General features: G+C 33.5%; 1 protein-coding gene across 20 annotated transcripts in view; it reads right to left on the reverse strand.

The window, feature by feature from the left end:
* LOC148628720 (uncharacterized) overlaps nucleotides 1-21,057 on the reverse strand; it is a 69,043-nt gene extending 47,986 nt beyond the window's left edge. For 4 of the 20 annotated variants that reach the window (XM_088593120.1, XM_088593186.1, XM_088593130.1 and 1 more), the window contains exon 1: nucleotides 17,397-18,264. In XM_088593120.1, coding sequence (XP_088449246.1) covers nucleotides 17,397-17,442 — 46 coding nt within the window. In that variant the 5' untranslated portion in view covers nucleotides 17,443-18,264. Of the gene's footprint in view, nucleotides 1-3,387; nucleotides 3,503-15,690; nucleotides 15,771-17,396; nucleotides 18,417-20,970 lie in introns of those variants that run through there. The other 16 variants (XM_088593226.1, XM_088593193.1, XM_088593200.1 and 13 more) reach the window with 12 other exon arrangements.
* Nucleotides 21,058-21,907: the final 850 nt, after the last annotated feature.

Here is a 21,907-nt window from a genome sequence, read left to right on the forward strand (position 1 = left end):
TTGCCAGAGAAGGAACTCAGAGTTGTTTGTCTTTAAAACTATTGTTTCCTTCATAACTAATCCCAATCTTTCCGTTTTGGTTCAACACGTGGTACAATTTCAAAGAGATTCATTCACTTATAGTCAAGTTAATGTCCAAATATGAAAACGCTTGCTTCTTACGAATGGTTCAAGTGACAATCCCAAATCAATCTCAGCCTTCATTTTGTGGAATTCTAGCTTTATAATGCACGAAATGAAGGAAGTAACGGATATACGGAAAGTGCTATGGTTTTCAACGTCATTATTATAGTGTTATTTAAATAAGGAGTAATTCAGTCTTTATCATTAATTGATTTAAAAGATTTATCTTGAATGATAACAATATTAAGTTTACCGTGCACCTACATTTATGCATAAATTTTATAAATAACATGAATGGAAGGAAATAAATCTCATGTGACTAGGGAAGGATATTTAAGCTTGATGATGTCGTAAATTAGTACACATATAAATAATGACAACTGTAATAAAACAGATGTTGGAATGAGATATATGACCCCTCTCCACTCGATTGCAGCCATCCCTTACTCTGTGCGACCTAAAATGACGAAAAAGTAAATGAATGTTGAAATGAGATATCTGACCCATCCCAATTCGATTGTGACGATTCCCATCCTTGTGCCGCCTAAAATGGGGAATGAGGAAATGAATGTTGAAATGAACATTTAGCCCCTCCCAAATTACTTCTTCATTAGTTGCTTCATGATTTGTTTGAATTTAAAATATTTTATTTGTAAAAATCACCTTTGAGATGTTTCATATGATAATTTCCAAGTTCTTATGTATGCCGTCGAGGACTATGCAAGAAAATGGATAAACGAGGACAAGAAGACATTGATTCTCTGTCAGAGTAGTTAAAGGCCGTGAGGTCTTTAATATTGAAACGAATGAAAGCTTTAAGTAGGTCAATGAGTGCCAAGGCTACATCAGTTTTTAAAGACCCTGATGTAGCAAAAACATTGTCTACTATACATGACAAATATGTTGTCGTACCAGCAGGCTAAACCCAAAACAACATTGTTTTTGTCTGCAAAACGTTTTACATCCAATGTTTATTATCAAAGGTCGATGTAGAAAATAATAGCAGTGATAAGATCTATACTGCTACCATACTCTCCAAAGAAGACATTGTGGAAAACCATAGATCTGTGCTATCCTCTTTTGGTCTCTCTACCAAGGACGATGATTCTGATTTACCATCTATGTACTGGATTCCTACACTTCACAAGAATCCATACAAACAACGTTTCATAGCTGGATCTGCAAAATGTACCACCAAACCTCTTTCAAAACTTTTAACTTCTATACTCACTAAAGTCAAAGAGGGTTTGCAGTCCTACAACAACACTAGTTACTTCCGTAGTGGTATTAATTCAATATGGATCCGGAAAAATTCGAAAGATCTTTTGGAAACAATTAGTTCAAGACTATTATCTGAATATAATAGCATTAAAACCTATGATTTTTCAACACTGTATACTTCTATTCCCCATACTCAGTAAAAGTCCCGACTTAAAAACATTATACATCGTTGTTTTCCAAAAAAGATGGTAAACCTAGACACAAATATATAGTTCTTGGTAGAGATTCCTCATACTTTGTAAGAAACAATTCCAAATCATCTTCCAAATATACAGAGGAAGATGTTTACAAAATGCTGGAATTTTTAATCGACAACATATTTGTCCAGTGTGGTGGATGTGTTTTTCAACAAACGGTCGGCATTCCAATGGGAACAAATTGCGCTCCTTTACTTGCTGACCTATTCCTTCACTTTTATGAGGCTGACTTTATAGCTGACCTGATCAAAAAGAAAGAATATCGTTTGGCTAGATCCTATAATCTCAGTTTCCGCTATATAGATGACGTATTATCTTTAAACAATCCTAATTTTGGGGTTTAATACATCGCATCTACCCAAAAGAACTTGAGATAAAGGATACTACAGACACTGTGAAGTCAGCCTCTTATCTTGACCTACACTTAGAAATCGATGGTAAAGGAAAACTATTGACCAAACTTTACGACAAACGTGATGAGTTTTCATTCAGAATTGTCAACTTTCCTTTCATCTGTGGCAACATCCCTTCAGCACCTGCGTATGGAGTGTTCATATCACAATTCATACGTTATGCCAGAGCTTGCCGAAACTACGCAGACTTTTTGTACGCGCTAGAACTCTAACAAATAGGCGTCTTGAACAGGGTTATGTTGCTTCAAGATTGAAGTCATCACTACAGAAGTTCTATGGTCATCATCATGGACTCGTGGATCGTTATGGTGTATCCATCTGCACCATGAAAACTGATTTATTCAAAAGGCCATAGTTTTCCTTTCCTCGTTTGTCTACCCCGGACTTGACTTTTTATGAGCAACTCGGCGGGTGTTTCTAGAAAACCAGAGAACGCTTACCTTACCAGTGCACCTGGTCCATGCTCCCAGTTTTTGGTGGAGTCTGAGTTGCTCATTTGCTTTTGTTACTTTATATGTATGATTTTAGTTACTTTATGTTCTTTGTTGTGTATGTCTGTTTTCCATGTCGGGTCTTTGTCCCTGGATTACATTCTTTTGATTACCGCTATAACCTTGGTTCCCTTGATTACTCTTCCAATATTGTATCCGAATGTGAAAGAGTAATGAAGGGAACCAAGGTTATAGCGGTAATCAAAAGAATGTAATCAGACCAGACAAAGACCAGACATGGAAACAGACATACACAACAAAGAACATATAGGACAAAAAGGAAACTACTTGAGCTCCGTTTTTACCATTCTTCCATGATCGTACCTTTCAGCTAATGAATAGACATTTTAAGTTTACTTTTGATAAACACGATCTAAGTCTATAAATATCGAACTTGAAAATGTATCATACACTTGTACCAAAACTTGGGTGGTGTTGTATCGTTTTCTTCTATTGTTACTTTCTATGTGGGTATAATTTTGCATTAATTTAACACATTCAGGGTTTTTTCCAATTGTAACTCAAGCGCTCACATGGGATATAGATTTTTGATTGAATGTTTAAAAAAAAATTGTCATGATAGTTGTGTTAAACGAGAAATAATGCACATTGGGTGCGTATTTCGCTTTCAGTAATGGCAATAAAGACGTTGTGATAAATGCCCAACAATTTATATTCGACGTTCACATTCTCATGATCACTTAATAGTTCATGAACTAATAAAAGTTTCAATTGTGATGCGTGCAGCAAAGAATTTAAAACAAAGTTTAGTTTGAAAACTTACTTGTGGACATCAAGATCAAACAACTATAAACTAATATGATTTTAGGCTATTCCTATGATTGACGGAGCTCAATATCGTATTAAAAGACAGAAACGCACCTCCGCACTTGCTTAATCATTTACTTTCTTGTAGATAAATTTCGCCACTTCCGTCAAAATATTTTTTAGGCATTCATAGTTCTGGCCTTACACTCTACATTCATCAATGAGAAATCTACAATAGACAAGAGGCGGAAATGTTTGTTTGGTTTTTTTTTATATATATGTAAACCACCCAATAAAAAACTATATTCCATGTTAGCGATTTTGTATCAATCGGAAACAACCGTGAATGTGTTAAGTTAATGCAAATTATATCCAAATAGAGAGTAACAACGGAAGAAAATGATGCAATATCAATTAAATCCCTATTTTTCGTATTACCGTATGGAACATTTTCAAGTTTGATATTGATAGAATCAGATCGTTTAGAAATTAAATCTCAATGTTTAACACTGAAGATATCCAAAAGTAAACGTAAAAAGTGTATTCATTAGCTGAAATGTACGATCATGGAAAATGGCAAAATTGCCGTATAGCCGTGTGCGTACTGTAATTCAGTAGTTTGGTGTGTAGTGTATGAAATATCGCATATTATTCATATTTTTGCAATAAAGTTAAATTTAATGTTTAAAACCGTTAAATTAAAGTCATCTATGTAGCGGAAACTGAGATTAAATCCTTGTATCGCAGTTTCCGCTATATAGAAGATGTATCAACGTTAAACGATCCTTGTTTCTGGAATTTGATACATCTATAAAGTTGGAATTTCGGTATAAATTACGAATTAAATGAACTGAAGATTTTTAGTATTTAAATGAGAGGTTGATTTAAATTAGAACTTCAGAATTAAGAAATACTGTACTATTTTTAATTTATATTTTCGATAATATTTTAAATATGATTTCCTTAAATGATCAATGTCAATTTTATATATTAATAAGATTCATATTGTTTATTGGCAAAAGTGATAATCATAAAAGCGATAGTTAAGATCAGAATACTCATCGGAAATATTTTAAAGATAACCTCCGGGTATATAAAATTAGTATTGCTAAATCAAAACAATATTACATAATTCTTAAGGTTAAAAAGTATTAGTTCTTTACGAAATAAAATACTTGTTGGAAAATTTTAATACGGATATTCAATATTTTGGACTATGTACGCTTAGGCTTTAGGCAATTGAACAGTTCACTATTTAAGTTGGTCGAAAAGTACTCTTGTGACTTTGCTGGTGACAATAATAAAGATGTAACTTAAAGTGAATTTTGGTTTGTTTAAGGTGCGTATTTATTTTGTATGATTGTAACATAATTTATTTTGTTAAAGCATTCATTTTAAAGATAAGAGCATTTCTTAGAAAAAGTTGCATTTAACTCAGTTATTTATATTTGGAAATAAGTATTTCAAAGATTAAAATACTGCTCAAAGAGTAATCAAGGGAACCAAGGTTATAGCGGTAATCAAAAGAATGTAATACAAAGACCAGACATGGAAAACAGACATACACAACAAAGAATATAAAGTAACTAAAATCATACGTACAACGTAACAAAAGTAAATGAGCAACTCAGACTCCACTAAAAACTGGGAGCATGCACCGGGTGCACCGGTAGGGTAAGCGTCCTCTGCTTTTCTAGAAAAACCCGCCGAGTTGCTCATAAAAAGTCCGAAACGAGGAAAGGAAAACCATGACCCGTTGAATAAATCAGTTTTCATGGTGCAGATGGATACACCATAACGATCCACGAGTCCATGATGACGACCATAAAACTTCTGTAGTGATGACTTCAATCTTGTAGCAACATAACCCTGTTCCAGAAGCCTATTTGTTAGAGTTCTAGTGCGATACGAAAAGTCTGCGTAGTTTCGGCAAGCTCTGGCATAACATAGAAGGTAAATCACAATTATAGTCCTTGGTAGAGAGACCAAAAGAGGATAGTACAGATCTATGGTTTTCCACAATGTCTTCTTTGGAAAGAGTGGTAGCAGTGTAGGTCTTATCACTGCTATTATTTTCTATGTCTACCTGATAATAAACATTGGATATAAAGCGTTTTGCAGACAAAAACAATCTTGTTTTGGGTTTTGTCTGCTGGTACGACAACATACTTGTCATGTATAGTAGACAATGTTTTTGCTACATCGGGGTCTTTAAAAACTGATGTAGCCTTGGCACTCATTGACCTACTTAAAACTTTCATTCGTTTCAAAATTAAAGACCTCACGGCCTTCAACTACTCTGACAGAGAATCAATGTCTTCTTCTCGTTTTATCCATTTTCTTGCATAGTCCTCGACGGCATCCATAAGAACTTTAAAGTTATAATTCCAATTTATGGAGCGTGGTTCACGGTACTTGGGACCTTTAGAAAGGATATTACGCAGAGATTCGTTTTCGATAAAGGTTTAATCTCCCGTAACGACGTGACCAGAAGGACCATATTTGAATGGAGAGGTTTTGCAAGAACAGTCAGGTGGTTTAGACTTGAAGTCCTTAATCTCGAGGTTCTGTAATAGCCTTTTATAATTGAAAATTTTGGATGCGATGGGTGAAGTATAGGAATATGAAATATTTGGTATGGATTTGTCTTTGAAATATGGGGGAATTTTGTTGGTAACGTTTTTGTGATGGAGGATGTTAGCCAAATTAATTGCATCTATACTTTTGTTGACGAACGGTAGTGGAAGAAATGATCGTTTTTCTTCATCTTGACTTTTCACACAAACTGGTTTAAAGAGTCTGTGGAAACCAATATCCAAAATGATGGTAACAAGTCTGTATAATGATGAGGTGGGGTCAGAAACAGGAGTGTCAAGACTTGTTTTGTAAAGGGAGTGTAGTAGAGTGAGAGGTATAGAATAAAGTTTGGTTCTAATGTGATGAAGTCCAAGAGGTTTTTTTATGAAAGGAAGGAGACCATCTATGGAGACATCATGTAACTTAGGTGACGTATAGTGGCGATGGCCATGACTCCTTTCCCGTCTTGGAAGTTTGTATCCTGAATACAGTTTAATTATGTTTAATGTTTAAAAGATGAATTGAATTATATATAATCTTTATTGTTGTACATTTATTAATCCTTATTATTGTATATATTGACTTAGCTGGTTACATGATAAAATATGTAACTTAAAGTATATTTGGTCTGTTTAAGGTCCCTCCCGTCGAGTTCTTATCCCTCGCAAAGTAACACCGACGTAAGCAAGTTCCCCAACAGAAAAGTAATTATGAAGCCAAATAAGACCATTTGTGTTAGGTTGGGTCAGGTCAGATTAAAAATTTTACTGAACTCAATAATTAAAAGACACTAAAACAATAAAGTTGAAAAAGACACCACTTTCCGTATTTCACTTACATCCTTCATTTTGTTTATTATAAAGCTAAGACAGCGTTGCTTCTAGTGGATAATTTGACTATCTTTGTGAATAAAAACCACGCAAATCGGGTTAATGATTGGATTGATTGATTGTTTGATTGTTGGGGTTTAACGCCCGAGCAGCAACATTTCAGCTATATTCAGGCGATGAAATGGGATGATAAAATGAACATCAAACAATGATGATGAAATGAAAAAAGGGATGGGACACAAGGATAATAGGGTCAACAAATTTTCATTGCCACAAGAAAAAGGGAAGGATGGGTAGGGTCGGGCAATCCTGTGGCGGAGCGTAAAGGTTCCTACTCCTATTGAATACCACAGCACGGTTCTTTAACGTGCCAGGAACGTGGCATCTTTCCCAACACGGTGCACCACTATGGTTTGCGGTCAGGTTTTCCGTAATATAGCCTGACAACCCCAGCATGTAATACGCCATGGGTACCCCATTCCACCATCTGGGGCACACGTCCCAGTTACTCTGTAGGCAGAGCGCCTAGCCCCCGGCTATTTAGTAACCTTTTACGACAAGTTTAGTGCTGCTGCGGGCCTATTCTTTTGACACCCGGACCTGCACAGGGGTGCAAATCGGGTTGAAATGGCGTGTCATTTTGTTTAATTTGTTCGGGGGTTTAACTAGGTTTTATGCCTCTTACAAGTCAAGTGTAGCTCTCTTTAATTTGAAGCCGAATTTGATACCTTTATTTAAAAAATATCATTCGGAATGTTTTGAAGGACTTGTGGACAAGCAAAAACTGGTCATAAGAGGCCAACGGGGATACGTTGCCCCCAAAACTAATCATATGAATGTAATTTTCAAAGTTGTAATTAGAGGAAAACTGTTATGTCCGACGATGAAATGAACGGGACCCTCTCCAGAAAAGAAAGTCAAAGTGGTGCCATATTCGACAACACTAGCGTTACCGGCAAAACCTCAAAACAAAACCTTAAAAAAACGTTATCAGCATAAGAACAAGAAAACGAAAAACTGTTAGATGAACTCAAACAAACAGACTAAACACTATAAAGAACTAAACAACTTGAAAGATTGTAGTTAAACATATTACGTCAAGACAAAGATATACTCCAAAAATCTTTCATAACGCAGTTTTAATAAATCCATTGCACGATATGAGTGACGGTGACCATCAGCTGACAGTTCCTAAATATGTTGTTATTGTAGTTTCGTGCTGACATATATACTTAAAACTGTTAGATTCGGTTTGTATTCAAAATATGTGGTATTTATAATACATGACGGACTGAGGGATTTCATAACCTTATGGCTATCATTTGGGATCTTATACGGACGGTGTATAAAACGTCGAAACGTTTTCCTCTGTGTACAGCCATACCATTTAATTTGGCTCGTGGTTGTGGTCACCGGCAGTGGTCAAGGACATTAGTTATGTGACCACATTCATGAATACACTATCGCGTGACTAGATGTGTGAGATGATTATGTACAGCTTGACAAAACAGATACGTCTTAACAAACAGCACTGCCTTTTGCATGCATGACAGATAAATAAGTCAACTTGTTGGTCACAGTGACGGATCCAGGGTGGGGCCTGTGCTTCCCATATTGATGGGTGCAGGTGAGGCGTAATGGACGTACATATATGTCCCTTTTTTCCAGAAACGAATTAACTATCGTCATCGGATAAATATTGCATTGAATATGAAAATGTTTCATATTCATTCATTAAAGACGTCATAATCTGGTTTTCTTTTATAAATACAAGTTCTCGTAATTACGCCTCCCTTTCATAAATTCCTGGATCCCGGCCCCCTAGGCATCCCTCCTTTTTATTGGAAAATTTTTCATTTTCATGGGTAAAATTTACAAAAATTTGCAAATAATGCCCTAGCTTCTCCCTTTTTTTTTCTTAGCAACCACGGCTGGCAACCATTAAAAGTGTCTAGATCCGCCCCTGCAGTCATTTAACTAGGGGGTCTCCACGGAATGGTCTATACAAATAAGCAAATAAGTGGTTTGGGTTTTTAACTGTCAGTTTCTAAGGCTGGTCTGAAATTATTTCTTTTCCAATTAAATTGTTAAATATTTTTAATGAAAAAATGTCCAGGACGTAGGCAGATTCTTCAAATTGCAATGTTTTAAGAACACAAATTCAGTACTGTCCACATGTCTTCTCATTTTGCTGGAGGAAAAAGAATGGAGTCGAGAGTTAAATAAAGCCTCCCCTTTACATATCTTTAGATCATCAACATTAGGATTTTATGCACCATACATGTACATATATATTATGTGTGTGGACTTCAAGTGTACATAAATTCGATATTTTGTTGCACAACAGTTGGTATTGAGGAATCTGTTAGATTGGGATAGTCCCATTAGCTACCCATTATTTTTACATCAAGTCTGGGGACTGCACATTATATACAGTGTACATATACAGGTTATATACACGTAAAAGTACATTGTACATGTAAATACATTCCTAATGTCTGAAACTCCAAAGATTTATATTGAATCTATTGCGTATTGATTGAGTATTGAATTATTTAGAACTGGTATAAAGTTATTTTTATAAGGCAATAATATTTTTGTTGGCTAAAAATCAATTATTTACTTGTTTCTCAACCAACCCTAAACTAAACGTTAGATTGCGCGATCATACAAGACGGATTATATGGACACCAGCAACTTATGATTACCAATTACCTTTGGCTACAAAACAACAATTATGTCAATATTTTAAGAGTAATCAAGGGAACCAAGATTCAAGCAAAAATCAAAAGAATATAAACCAAGGATGAAGACTAGCCAGGGAAAACAGACACACACAACACAGAACATAAAATAACTAAAACCAAAATAACACGTGCAAAGAAACAAAATTAATGAGTAACGATCTCACGAGGATATTTCTGTCGCTCAATATTGACCAGAGCAAACAAATTATACCATATAACTGCGTACTAATTTAAACATATTTGAGATTATTTTTTTTTGCCGAAAAGTTATCACTTTCTACCCCAATTCAGATATACAATTATTATATGAATGTATTGCTAGTGTATATTTTCTTCAATAGGCTAGAACTAAACCTACCATATTGATTTTATTCAACAATTCTTTTTTCATAAAAGTGAGAAACTTTTTTCCTTCTTAAGAGGTTCTCAGTAGATAAAATCGCTATAAACAGCTGATAAAGGACAGTGTTTATTCTATCTGCAGGAACATATACATATAGATATAACATTGAGTTACCCATGGTCATCTATAGGATCAAACATATAGATATAATATTCGTCTACCAATGGTCCCCTATAGGAACAAACACATATATATAATATTGGGTTACCAATTGCCATCTATAGGAAAACACATACAGATATGATATTGGGTTACCAATGGTGCCCTATAGGAACATACATATCGATATAACATTGGGTTACCCATGGTCATCTATAGGAATACACATTTTGATATAATATGCGGTTCCAAATGTTCCTCTATAGGAACATACATATAGAAATAATATTTACGATTACCCATGATTCTTTAATGAAGCATACATAATTATTGATATAACATTTGGTTACCAATAATCCCCCAAAGGAACAAAAATATAGATATAACATTGGGCTACCCAAGGTCCTCTATAGGAACATTGCATATAGATACAATGTTCGACTACCCACGGTCCCCTATAGGAACATACGTATAAATATAACATTGGGTTACCAATGGTCCTCTATAGGAACATACAAATGGATTCAAAATTGGGTTACCAGTGGTTATCTGTAGGAACATACATAATTATTGATTTAACATCGGGTTACCAATAGTCGCCAACAGGAACAAAAATATAGGTATAACATTTGGTTACCCTTGGTCCTCTATAGATATAACATTGGTTACTGTTGGTCCCCAAAAGGAGCAAACATATAAATATAACACCGGGTTACCCAGGGTAATCTAAAGAGGCATACATATAGATATAACATTTGGTTACTCATGGTCCCCCAAAATGAACATACATATAGAAATAAAATTGGGTTACCCATTGCCCTCTATAGGAACATACATATAGATATAACATTGGGCCACCAAGGGTCTCCCACAGGAATAAACATATAGATATAACATACATCTGGTTACCTAGGATCACCTACCTTAACTAACATAAAGGTATAACATTGGGCCTCCCATGAACGTACTTCTGGATATAATATACTTCCATAATACAGGGTTACCTTAGAGTCCCTTTTTTACATTTTACAGCTTTTGATGAATCTGGGAAGGGGATAATTCGGAAGTTTTGGACAATGCAAGCCATTAAAGTGTCTATGTTTCAGACATCTTGATTCGAAAGCCCGGTGAGGAAGTGAATGATCGGGTATGCTATGCATTTACTATCATTCAAATAAGTAAAACTTCTATCACAATTACCAAAATTTATTTCGATGTATATACAATGTACGTGTATTATTTCTGATACATTTAATTATAGAAAAGAAGGATTATAGGATTCGTGCGACTGATATGCAAAGAAGTCATGAGAATACACCATATGTGATCGAAAAGTTATTCTAACCAAGATACTTAAAGAAAAACACACTCTTATGTCTTTACAAGTCATGTTGTCTAGACACGGGTTGATTCGTTTTTGGTTGAATTTGTCTGAATAACAACGTTTTGAAGGAATGCGTTCGCCTGGGAGCGGATGGGGTCAAAAATTTTGTTTTTATATTTTATGTGTTTCTGCCATCTTTCTATATTTCGTTATCCATTGTTTTTTTATCTTATCCAGATAAACATGTCAAGGGTTTGCCATCTGAATGTCTACCTCAAATAAAGGTTGCAATGCTGTTTATATTATTAAATTATCTGCAATTGATTTTTACATTTGTTTAGAAATGTTGTGCCCTGAGTTATTTATATTCTGTTTAGAAATGCTTTGCGCATTTTTTTCACGTAGTCTTTTGCCTAAACAGTGGTCCAAAAAGTTAAATTTTCATATTTGCTGCAAAATCAATCATTAGAAAAATCTGGTTGAAAAATGAAAGTGTCCTCAAAGTCCTGAGCAAAAAGGCATTATAATTTCATTGACATCACTCCGTTTGTACTAATAACATTTAGATAAACACTATGAATTATATAATGTAATTTTAAATAAACATATCATAAATAATAATTTTATTAAAAGGAGTAACTCCCTCACACAAAGCTATGTGCTTAGATCATTTTCGTTCTACTGGTTAGGTAAGGTTCTTTCTGCTATTTGTTCTCAATCAGTTCTTGACATATTTGGTCGTTTTGAAAACACTTCTCACAAGCATATAGAAACTTCGCACAAGCATCTAGTTGCTCCTCACAACTACCTAGATACTTCTAACAAGCACTTAGATACTCCCCTTCTCACATGCATCTAGATGCTTCTCACACGGAGTACATGTACCAATATAATTGTGATGACTATCTATAAATGTGTGAGAAATATTTAGATAGTTGTAATAGGCATTTAGATATTTTTGCGAAGTATCTAGATGAAGAAAATATATACTAGCCTTATATACATATAATAATTATATGTTTGAATCGGGGTTTGAACCTAAAATATTTCATTAAGCAGTAAAGTATTGTAAATTATCTATAACATGTGTGTGTGTGTGTGTGTGTGTGTGTGTGTGTGTGTGTGTGTGTGTGATTATCATGTGATATCATATCGATAAAGAAACTCCCTTTATTTTCTATGCAACCAGACCTTGTTGTTTGTAAAGTGAATGTAGATATATATAATCTCCACATATTCTGTAAATTAGTATGCAATCATCTTGCAGGGGATCTCTGGTCACTATTGAGCGACAGAAATATCCTCCTTGAACACTCCATTACTTAAAGCATTCCAGAAAATTATCAACGCGAGGGGCGTACCCAGGATTTCAGGTTAAGGTTCAATGCCGAGCGCAGCTACGAAAAGATATTGACATGTCGGCAGCTGAGGATGTAGACTATAAAACCTGTGTATGTAGTATTTATAGGAAAGTAACAACTGTAAATGAAGAAAAAAAACTCTAAAGAGAAATTAATATAACAAAAAACGTCGTCAAATCAAATAACGAAACATAAAATTTGTTTTACTTTCATTAAACATTCATTTGATTTTAGGGAGATCTAGCTAGTTGCTCGTTTACTTTGTCGTACTTCAAATTATAATTTTATGTTGTTTGTTCATGACGGAACAATATCAATACCATAATTCAATTCCAATCTTATTGATGAAATGTATACTTGAAACATATATTTATTTTCAATACAGTATCTCAATTCTATACATATGATATGGAGTGATCGCCTTGCCATTGTACGGTTAGAAAGTGGCATAACAAGTAAATTGACTTTTAGTCGCATTAGAGATTCTGCATAATTTCATTGGAAGGGACATAATATCCCATGCTTCATAAAAATGTGCTTTTTCCATACTTAAATATAACAAACTGACTACAAAATCTTTCAAAATATGACATATCTAAAACTTTAAGGTTTAAACAATTATATGTATATATAGCACACTAAAGTATGTATGCATTTGAACAACATGCAAGTTGATAGTTGACTAATTCTAGACAAAAACTAAAGAGCTGTTACTTGAAATATGCATTTCCCATTTACTTTTGCATTGGCAGAGTGTGAAGGGTGTCCGAGTTTTGGAAAACCCTTTTTATTGAAAAAAAGTACGCTAATGGATTTTGTCTCTGATGGACAAACCCAAGCTTGTTATAGCCTTGTATCCCGCTTTTCTCTGGTCCGCCTTCATATTTTAATCTCTGGAACCATCCCTGCTGTTCCATTGATCTGCTTATCGGAAGTACTGCACAGAACATGAGATTCAAAATGTACTAATATTGTTTATCTCCAACAAAGATATGACCTGTGAAATAGATATGAATGGTTCCACGATTTTCATCACTTGCTTAACGGTCTGTCACATAAGGTTCTAGTTTGAGCGAGTTTCGTTGAGTTTCGTTCGTTTACGGCGAGTTCCATCAAAATAGTGGAAATCTCTAGTAAAACACCTAGTTTTTTTTCCTTTTAGGTCGTTAGTATACAACCATAGTGACCATAAACTCCAAATTCAAAAGCAACATCCCTTAAAGCTGCATTAGCTGCCAAATGTGTTCAGTCCTGATTGTATTGAATTTTGCTGATTGAATGAAATAAGTTTGTAAGAATGCAATAAATGTCGATAAAACCTACAGAGCATTGTAAAAACAACGTTTTTTTTTTTTAAAAAGATCGATAGCTCTGATCTAACTATTTCGCCATTACTTTCGAAGACTGCCGATAGGACATTCACCATGCATACGAATTTATCTAGGTCGATTTTTTGTCTTGCAAGACAATAAATATAGAGGCACCTATTCCATGTATATTGATCAAAGTCTGTGGATAATGATGTATACAATATGTGTACTGGGGAATTGCATTTAATCAAAACACCACAATATCATATAAACATTTGACATTTATCTAGAGTCCGAAAACGGAATCGATCGTCATAAGACGAATTACGGCAAGTCCTGAATAAACATTCCATGTCTTGCCATTCAAAAACATGGAATTCCTTCACAGATAACTCTGTATCATCCAAAATAGCAGGAATTTATTACCATTACTTCCGAAGATTGCCGATAGGACATTCCCCATGCATACGAATTTATCTAGGTCAATTTTTTGTCTTGCAAGACAATGAATATAGAGACACCTATTCCATGTATTTAATGCATTTTATTTGTGGATACCAAATGAAATTATACCGGAAAATTACAATTTAGTAGAAACAGTTCAAAGTTAAGGCATATTTCAACAGAAACAAAAAATTACGAAAATGACAGCTAATGCAGCTTTAACTGGTTAATAAAATTACATCGAAATTTTACAACAATAGGCCAATCACAATAAAGTTATCGTACGGAAATGAAGTCTTCCTAGAAGACGCCGACGACGCTGTGTCATAACATTGTACAACCACAAATTTTTGGTCGTATTAAACTTGAATTCATATAGAGACAAAACACATTAGCTTATTTTGCATATATATATTATGAAACATACAACCTACTTTAATAAATGATGAAAGAATTTTTTTAATCGCAGTACTCATAAATTCATTTTCAAATAAATGTTAATTTGCGTAATGACTTATACTAATTTTTTTCTTACAAGGAGTTTCTGTGTCTATTTCACAAAAGATGAGTAAAAAACTTAGAGGTAGTCCTTTTTTAACTTAAGCAAAGTATTAGTTGAATAATATTTGTATATCATTTGTCGGTTTTTTAACAAATTTGAAGTAATCGCAAGCACATTGTAATTGGAATAGATTACTCCATTTCATTGTTTTAGACCAACTGCCTATGATTGTTTCGCTTCTTATATTACATATACCTCTTTCTTTTACATATCAACTGTTCGAGAGAGTAATCAAGGGAACCAAGGTTATAGCGGTAATCAAAAGAATGTAATCCAGGGACAAAGACCAGATATGGAAAACAGACATACACAACAAATAATTAAATTTAAAATAATAAATATGTCAAGGCTGTTCACTTCAAATTGTAGGTGAACATTAAAAACTATTGAATAAACAAAACTCAATTTAAATACTCAAAATATTAACGACTTTTCCCAATGATTTTATTTAAAAATATCTCTAATAAAAATCGTTTCCAGATAACATGAATGCACTACTTTCATTTTGTGATGGGATGTTATGGATCATGTTCCCTTAATATCCAAATATTGATCGAGGATCGCCTGTTATAGGATTGGCACGACACATTGTCAAACTGAGAAACGAAAGTTGCCAAATCATAGATTGTCCATAAATTGTTGGTTAATGATTTATTTATTTTAATTTTGTTAAAAAAATGTCGAAAATGTCATTTAAAAATCAAGTTTTGAACTTGTTTTATATTGTATTTCGATAAATCTAAAACTTTTTTCACCTTACCTTTTATATTCTTCCTGAACTATATATATCAATTTTACGCATGTCAGTGGGGTAAATGGTAATTTAAACGACCATATTCATACATACAGATACACCTATTTTAATTTGTTTATGTGGATTTGATTGGATTGAAATATGTATCATACATAATTTTGATAATGATATTTCAAGAACATTTTATCATTATTTGTACTTAGAGTATATGCTAGCTAGCAGGTAATAGGTGGTCATTAAGTGGCTATGTATGTATTATGGTATATATCAACTGTTTACGAGAGAGATTCCACTGTCAAGCTATCGAACAACCAAAGTCTCCTTGCTTAATGTTCATCTCATTTTTTTTCAATAATGAACGGGGTATAATAATAGTGTATGCCTACTCAAGCCCTTACTATAAAACAAAGGACAACGAAACAGGCTATCGTAACAAAACATGAATGAGACAAATTAGGGGACAGTGCATCCTATCAAAGTAAAGAATTATATTCTCTATAAAAAGGTTTTTAATTTTATCAACAGTAGTAAAAACCTTTGATTTTTTTTCTCTTTTTGGTCATGATTTTTTGGTCTCTGATCCTGACATTTTATATCGAATTTTATCCAGTCCTTTTGCCTTGTTACTCGTCTGTATGTTTCACCAAAAAACTATGGTCTTGTATGTAATTTGTTTTATATTCATTGTGCGCCCCAAATCAAATAGTTCCTAAATTTAAAAAAAATCTTGAAAACGAAAGTGAGAATGCTTACTCAATAAGATCTATCACGCGAGAAGAGATGTACAATATGTTAATTTGATAACGGTCTCTAATTGCTGGGAATATGTCGTTTATTTTTGTTATAAATACCGTTATTATTTAAATGTTGAATCGCGTGTTATACAATGGTTATTAAATAACGCTTACTATACACTCTGACCTATTGAGAAACGAAAGTTCGCAATTTCAATTAAACATTCATAAATGATTTATTATGAATTTGGTTGAGTGTCCATTGTGTCGTTTCAAAACGATATTGTGACGATATGGTGAATACAAGGGAACCACAATCTTAACGGAAATCAAAAGAATGTAATCAGGGACAAAGATCAGCCATGGAAAACAGACAAACAAAACAAAGGACATGCAGTAACTAAAATAATACATACAAAGTAACAAAAGTAAACGAGCAACTCGAACTCCACTAAAAACTGGGGACATGAACCAGGTGCACCAGTAGTGTAAGCGTCCTCTGCTTTTCTATAAACACCCGCCAAGTTGCTCAGAAAAAGTCGTCCATGGAAGACGGAAGAGGAATGAGACAACAACTCCATCGGCATGAAAATATCAATACCACACACTGGTCTTCAATACCGTTGCACAGCAGGTCAGACTGCAGCTTGCCCCAAAACCATAATTTACATATATACAGCAAAATAGTTAGTTGCCCCCTTATATTCTAGCAAGATAAAAGTAAACTGAAAGTGAAAATGAAACAAGATACACAGATACCAAGGACGGGAACAAAAAATGCAGCTGGGTTAAAGTACTTTGGCATGATCACAACCCTACCCGTTTTAAATCCGGCCACTGTTTAAAAAAATATCACACAATTAAACACACCTAAAAATCAGTTCAAAAAGGCATGGGTCCTCTGTTAAAACATAAATAAAGTGACTGATTATACGTTGCACAATTGCACAAAGTACTACTAGAATTGAACTGACATACCATTCCAGACCAGTTTATAACTACAAAAAGTAATGTTCCTTCGCATGTATTAGACGTCTAATCTAATATGCAGTATAGAATTGATTATTTTTATCTTACCTTCCAAATCTTCCTTTTTACGCATGTAAAGTTAAAAGGTAAAAATTACAATATGAATATACATATATCTATTTAAACTATGTATATTGATCAAAGTCTATGGATAATGATGTATACAATATGTGTACTGGGGAATTGCATTTAATCAAAACACCACAATATCATATAAACATTTGACATTTATCTAGAGTCTGAAAACGGAATCGATCGTCATAAGACGAATTACAGCAAGTCCTGAATAAACATTCCATGTCTTGCCATTCAAAAACATGGAATTCCTTCACAGATAACTCTGTATCATCCAAAATAGCAGGAATTTATTACCATTACTTCCGAAGATTGCCGATAGGACATTCACCATGCATACGAATTTATCTAGGTCGATTTTTTGTCTTGCAAGACAATGAATATAGGGACACCTATTCCATGTATTTAATGCATTTTATTTGTGGATACCAAAAGAAATTATACCGGAAAATTACAACTTAGTAGAAACAGTTCAAAGTTATGGCATATTTCAACAGAAACAAAAAATTACGAAAATGACAGCTAATGCAGCTTTAAATGGTTAATAAAATTACATCGAAATTTTACAACAATAGGCCAATCACAATAAAGTTATCGTACGGAAATCAAGTCTCCCTAAAAGACGCCGACGACGCTGTGTCGTAACATTGTACAACCACAACTTTTTGGTCGTATTAAACTTGAATTCATATAGAGACAAAACACATTAGCTTATTTTGCATATATATATATTATGAAACATACAACCTACTTTAATAAATGATGAAAGAATTTTTTAAATCGCAGTACTCATAAATTCATTTTCAAATAAATGTTAATTTGCGTAATGACTTATACTAATTTTTTTTCTTACAAGGAGTTTCTGTGTCTATTTCACAAAAGATGAGTTAAAAAAACTTAGAGGTAGTCCTTTTTTAACTTAAGCAAAGTATTAGTTGAATAATATTTGTTTATCATTTGTCGGTTTTTTAACAAATTTGGAGTAATCGCAAGCACATTGTAATTGGAATAGATTACTCCATTTCATTGTTTTAGACCAACTGCCTATGATTGTTTCGCTTCTTATATTACATATACCTCTTTCTTTTACATATCAACTGTTCGGGAGAGTAATCAAGGCAACCAAGGTTATAGCGGTAATCAAAAGAATGTAATCCAGGGACAAAGACCAGATATGGAAAACAGACATACACAACAAATAATTAAATTTAAAATAATAAATATGTCAAGGCTGTTCACTTCAAATTGTAGGTGAACATTAAAAACTATTGAATAAACAAAACTCAATTTAAATACTCAAAATATTAACGACTTTTCCCAATGATTTTATTTAAAAATATCTCTAATAAAAATCGTTTCCAGATAACATGAATGCACTACTTTCATTTTGTGATGGGATGTTATGGATCATGTTCCCTTAATACCCAAATATTGATCGAGGATCGCCTGTTATAGGATTGGCACGACACATTGTCAAACTGAGAAACGAAAGTTGCCAAATCATAGATTGTCCATAAATTGTTGGTTAATGATTTATTTATTTTAATTTTGTTAAAAGAATGTCGAAAATGTCATTTAAAAATCAAGTTTTGAACTTGTTTTATATTGTATTTCGATAAATCTAAAACTTTTTTCACCTTACCTTTTATATTCTTCCTGAACTATATATATCAATTTTACGCATGTCAGTGGGGTAAATGGTAATTTAAACGACCATATTCATACATACAGATACACCTATTTTAATTTGTTTATGTGGATTTGATTGGATTGAAATATGTATCATACATAATTTTGATAATGATATTTCAAGAACATTTTATCATTATTTGTACTTAGAGTATATGCTAGCTAGCAGGTAATAGGTGGTCATTAAGTGGCTATGTATGTATTATGGTATATATCAACTGTTTACGAGAGAGATTCCACTGTCAAGCTATCGAACAACCAAAGTCTCCTTGCTTAATGTTCATCTCATTTTTTTTCAATAATGAACGGGGTATAATAATAGTGTATGCCTACTCAAGCCCTTACTATAAAACAAAGGACAACGAAACAGGCTATCGTAACAAAAAATGAATGAGACAAATTAGGGGACAGTGCATCCTATCAAAGTAAAGAATTATATTCTCTATAAAAAGGTTTTTAATTTTATCAACAGTAGTAAAAACCTTTGATTTTTTTTCTCTTTTTGGTCATGTTTTTTTTTGGTCTCTGATCCTGACATTTTATATCGAATTTTATCCAGTCCTTTTGCCTTGTTACTCGTCTGTATGTTTCACCAAAAAACTATGGTCTTGTATGTAATTTGTTTTATATTCATTGTGCGCCCCAAATCAAATAGTTCCTAAATTTAAAAAAAAATCTTGAAAACGAAAGTGAGAATGCTTACTCAATAAGATCTATCACGCGAGAAGAGATGTACAATATGTTAATTTGATAACGGTCTCTAATTGCTGGGAATATGTCGTTTATTTTTGTTATAAATACCGTTATTATTTAAATGTTGAATCGCGTGTTATACAATGGTTATTAAATAACGCTTACTATACACACTGACCTATTGAGAAACGAAAGTTCGCAATTTCAATTAAACATTCATAAATGATTTATTATGAATTTGGTTGAGTGTCCATTGTGTCGTTTCAAAACGATATTGTGACGATATGGTGAATACAAGGGAACCACGATCTTAACGGAAATCAAAAGAATGTAATCAGGGACAAAGATCAGCCATGGAAAACAGACAAACAAAACAAAGGACATGCAGTACCTAAAATAATACATACAAAGTTACAAAAGTAAACGAGCAACTCGAACTCCACTAAAAACTGGGGACATGAACCAGGTGCACCAGTAGTGTAAGCGTCCTCTGCTTTTCTATAAACACCCGCCAAGTTGCTCAGAAAAAGTCGTCCATGGAAGACGGAAGAGGAATGAGACAACAACTCCATCGGCATGAAAATATCAATACCACACACTGGTCTCCAATACCGTTGCACAACAGGTCAGACTGCAGCTTGCCCCAAAACCATAATTTACATATATACAGCAAAATAGTTAGTTGCCCCCTTATATTCTAGCAAGATAAAAGTAAACTGAAAGTGAAAATGAAACAGGATACACAGATACCAAGGACGGGAACAAAAAATGCAGCTGGGTTAAAGTACTTTGGCATGATCACAACCCTACCCGTTTTAAATCCGGCCACTGTTTAAAAAAATATCACACAATTAAACACACCTAAAATCAGTTCAAAAAGGTATGGATCCTCTGTTAAAACATAAATAAAGTGACTGATTATACGTTACACAATTGCACAAAGTACTACTAGCATTGAACTGACATACCATTCCAGACCAGTTTATAACTACAAAAAGTAATGTTCCATCGTATGTATTAGGCGTCTATCTAACATTCAGTATAGAATTGATTATTTTCACCTTACCTTCCAAATCTTCTTTTTTACGTGTGTAAAGTTAAAAGGTAAAAAATTTACAATTTGAATATACGTGTATCTATTTAAAACTACGTATACTGATCAAAGTCTATTGGGATAATGTATACAATATGTATACTGGGCAATGGCATTTAACAAAAACACCACAATATCATATAACCGTTTGACATTTATCTAGAGTCTTATCAACTGAAAACGGAATCGACCGTCATAACACGAATTACAGCAAGTCATGGATAAACATTCCATTTCTTGCCATTCAAAAACATGGAATCTCTTCACAGATAACTCTGTATTATCATAGCAAGAACTTATTATCTTGAGGAAAATTAGACTTACTGACGTCTATTTTGCTTATATGTTAAAAAAACAAATACTTGAATTTTTGTTTTTTTGAAAAATGACTTATTTTTCCCCGAAAATCTCCCTGTTCTGAAAATAGCTTATATTCTGCACACGTAGGTCTTGAAACATTTCATGTGACATGATATCAAAAGAAAAAAATAAAGAGGAACACAGTTGAGCAAATTGTGGATTGTAAGGATATATCTATTTTACAAACAGAGTCAATATCACCACATTGTTTAAGCAATAAAATAGATCATTCTTTTCAGACATGAGTTAATCCTGTTTTGTGTATGTATTGCAGAATATCGAATTTTGGAAAGTAAAAGATTCTTTGAAAGTTTCATTCAATTCCATTTAATGAACATTTTTAATGTAGGTTTATATGCGTTTGTTCTCCCATTCCTGGTTCACAGTTATTTTCTAGATGAAATGCACAAGTTATGTGATCTATGCATGATGTCATGGAATTTTAGGCTGAGGCGACTGGACCCCAAACAAAATTCCGTGAATTTCACTTGATGGAATGTACCTTTCCAAACTTCATATTTATTGGACTTCAAAAGCCGTTTTACTTTCA

Source organism: Perna viridis, chromosome 1 (assembly GCF_037379345.1).
Source record: "Perna viridis isolate PV_CMFRI_1.1 ecotype Kerala chromosome 1, ASM3737934v1, whole genome shotgun sequence".
NCBI classification, from domain to species: domain Eukaryota; kingdom Metazoa; phylum Mollusca; class Bivalvia; order Mytilida; family Mytilidae; genus Perna; species Perna viridis.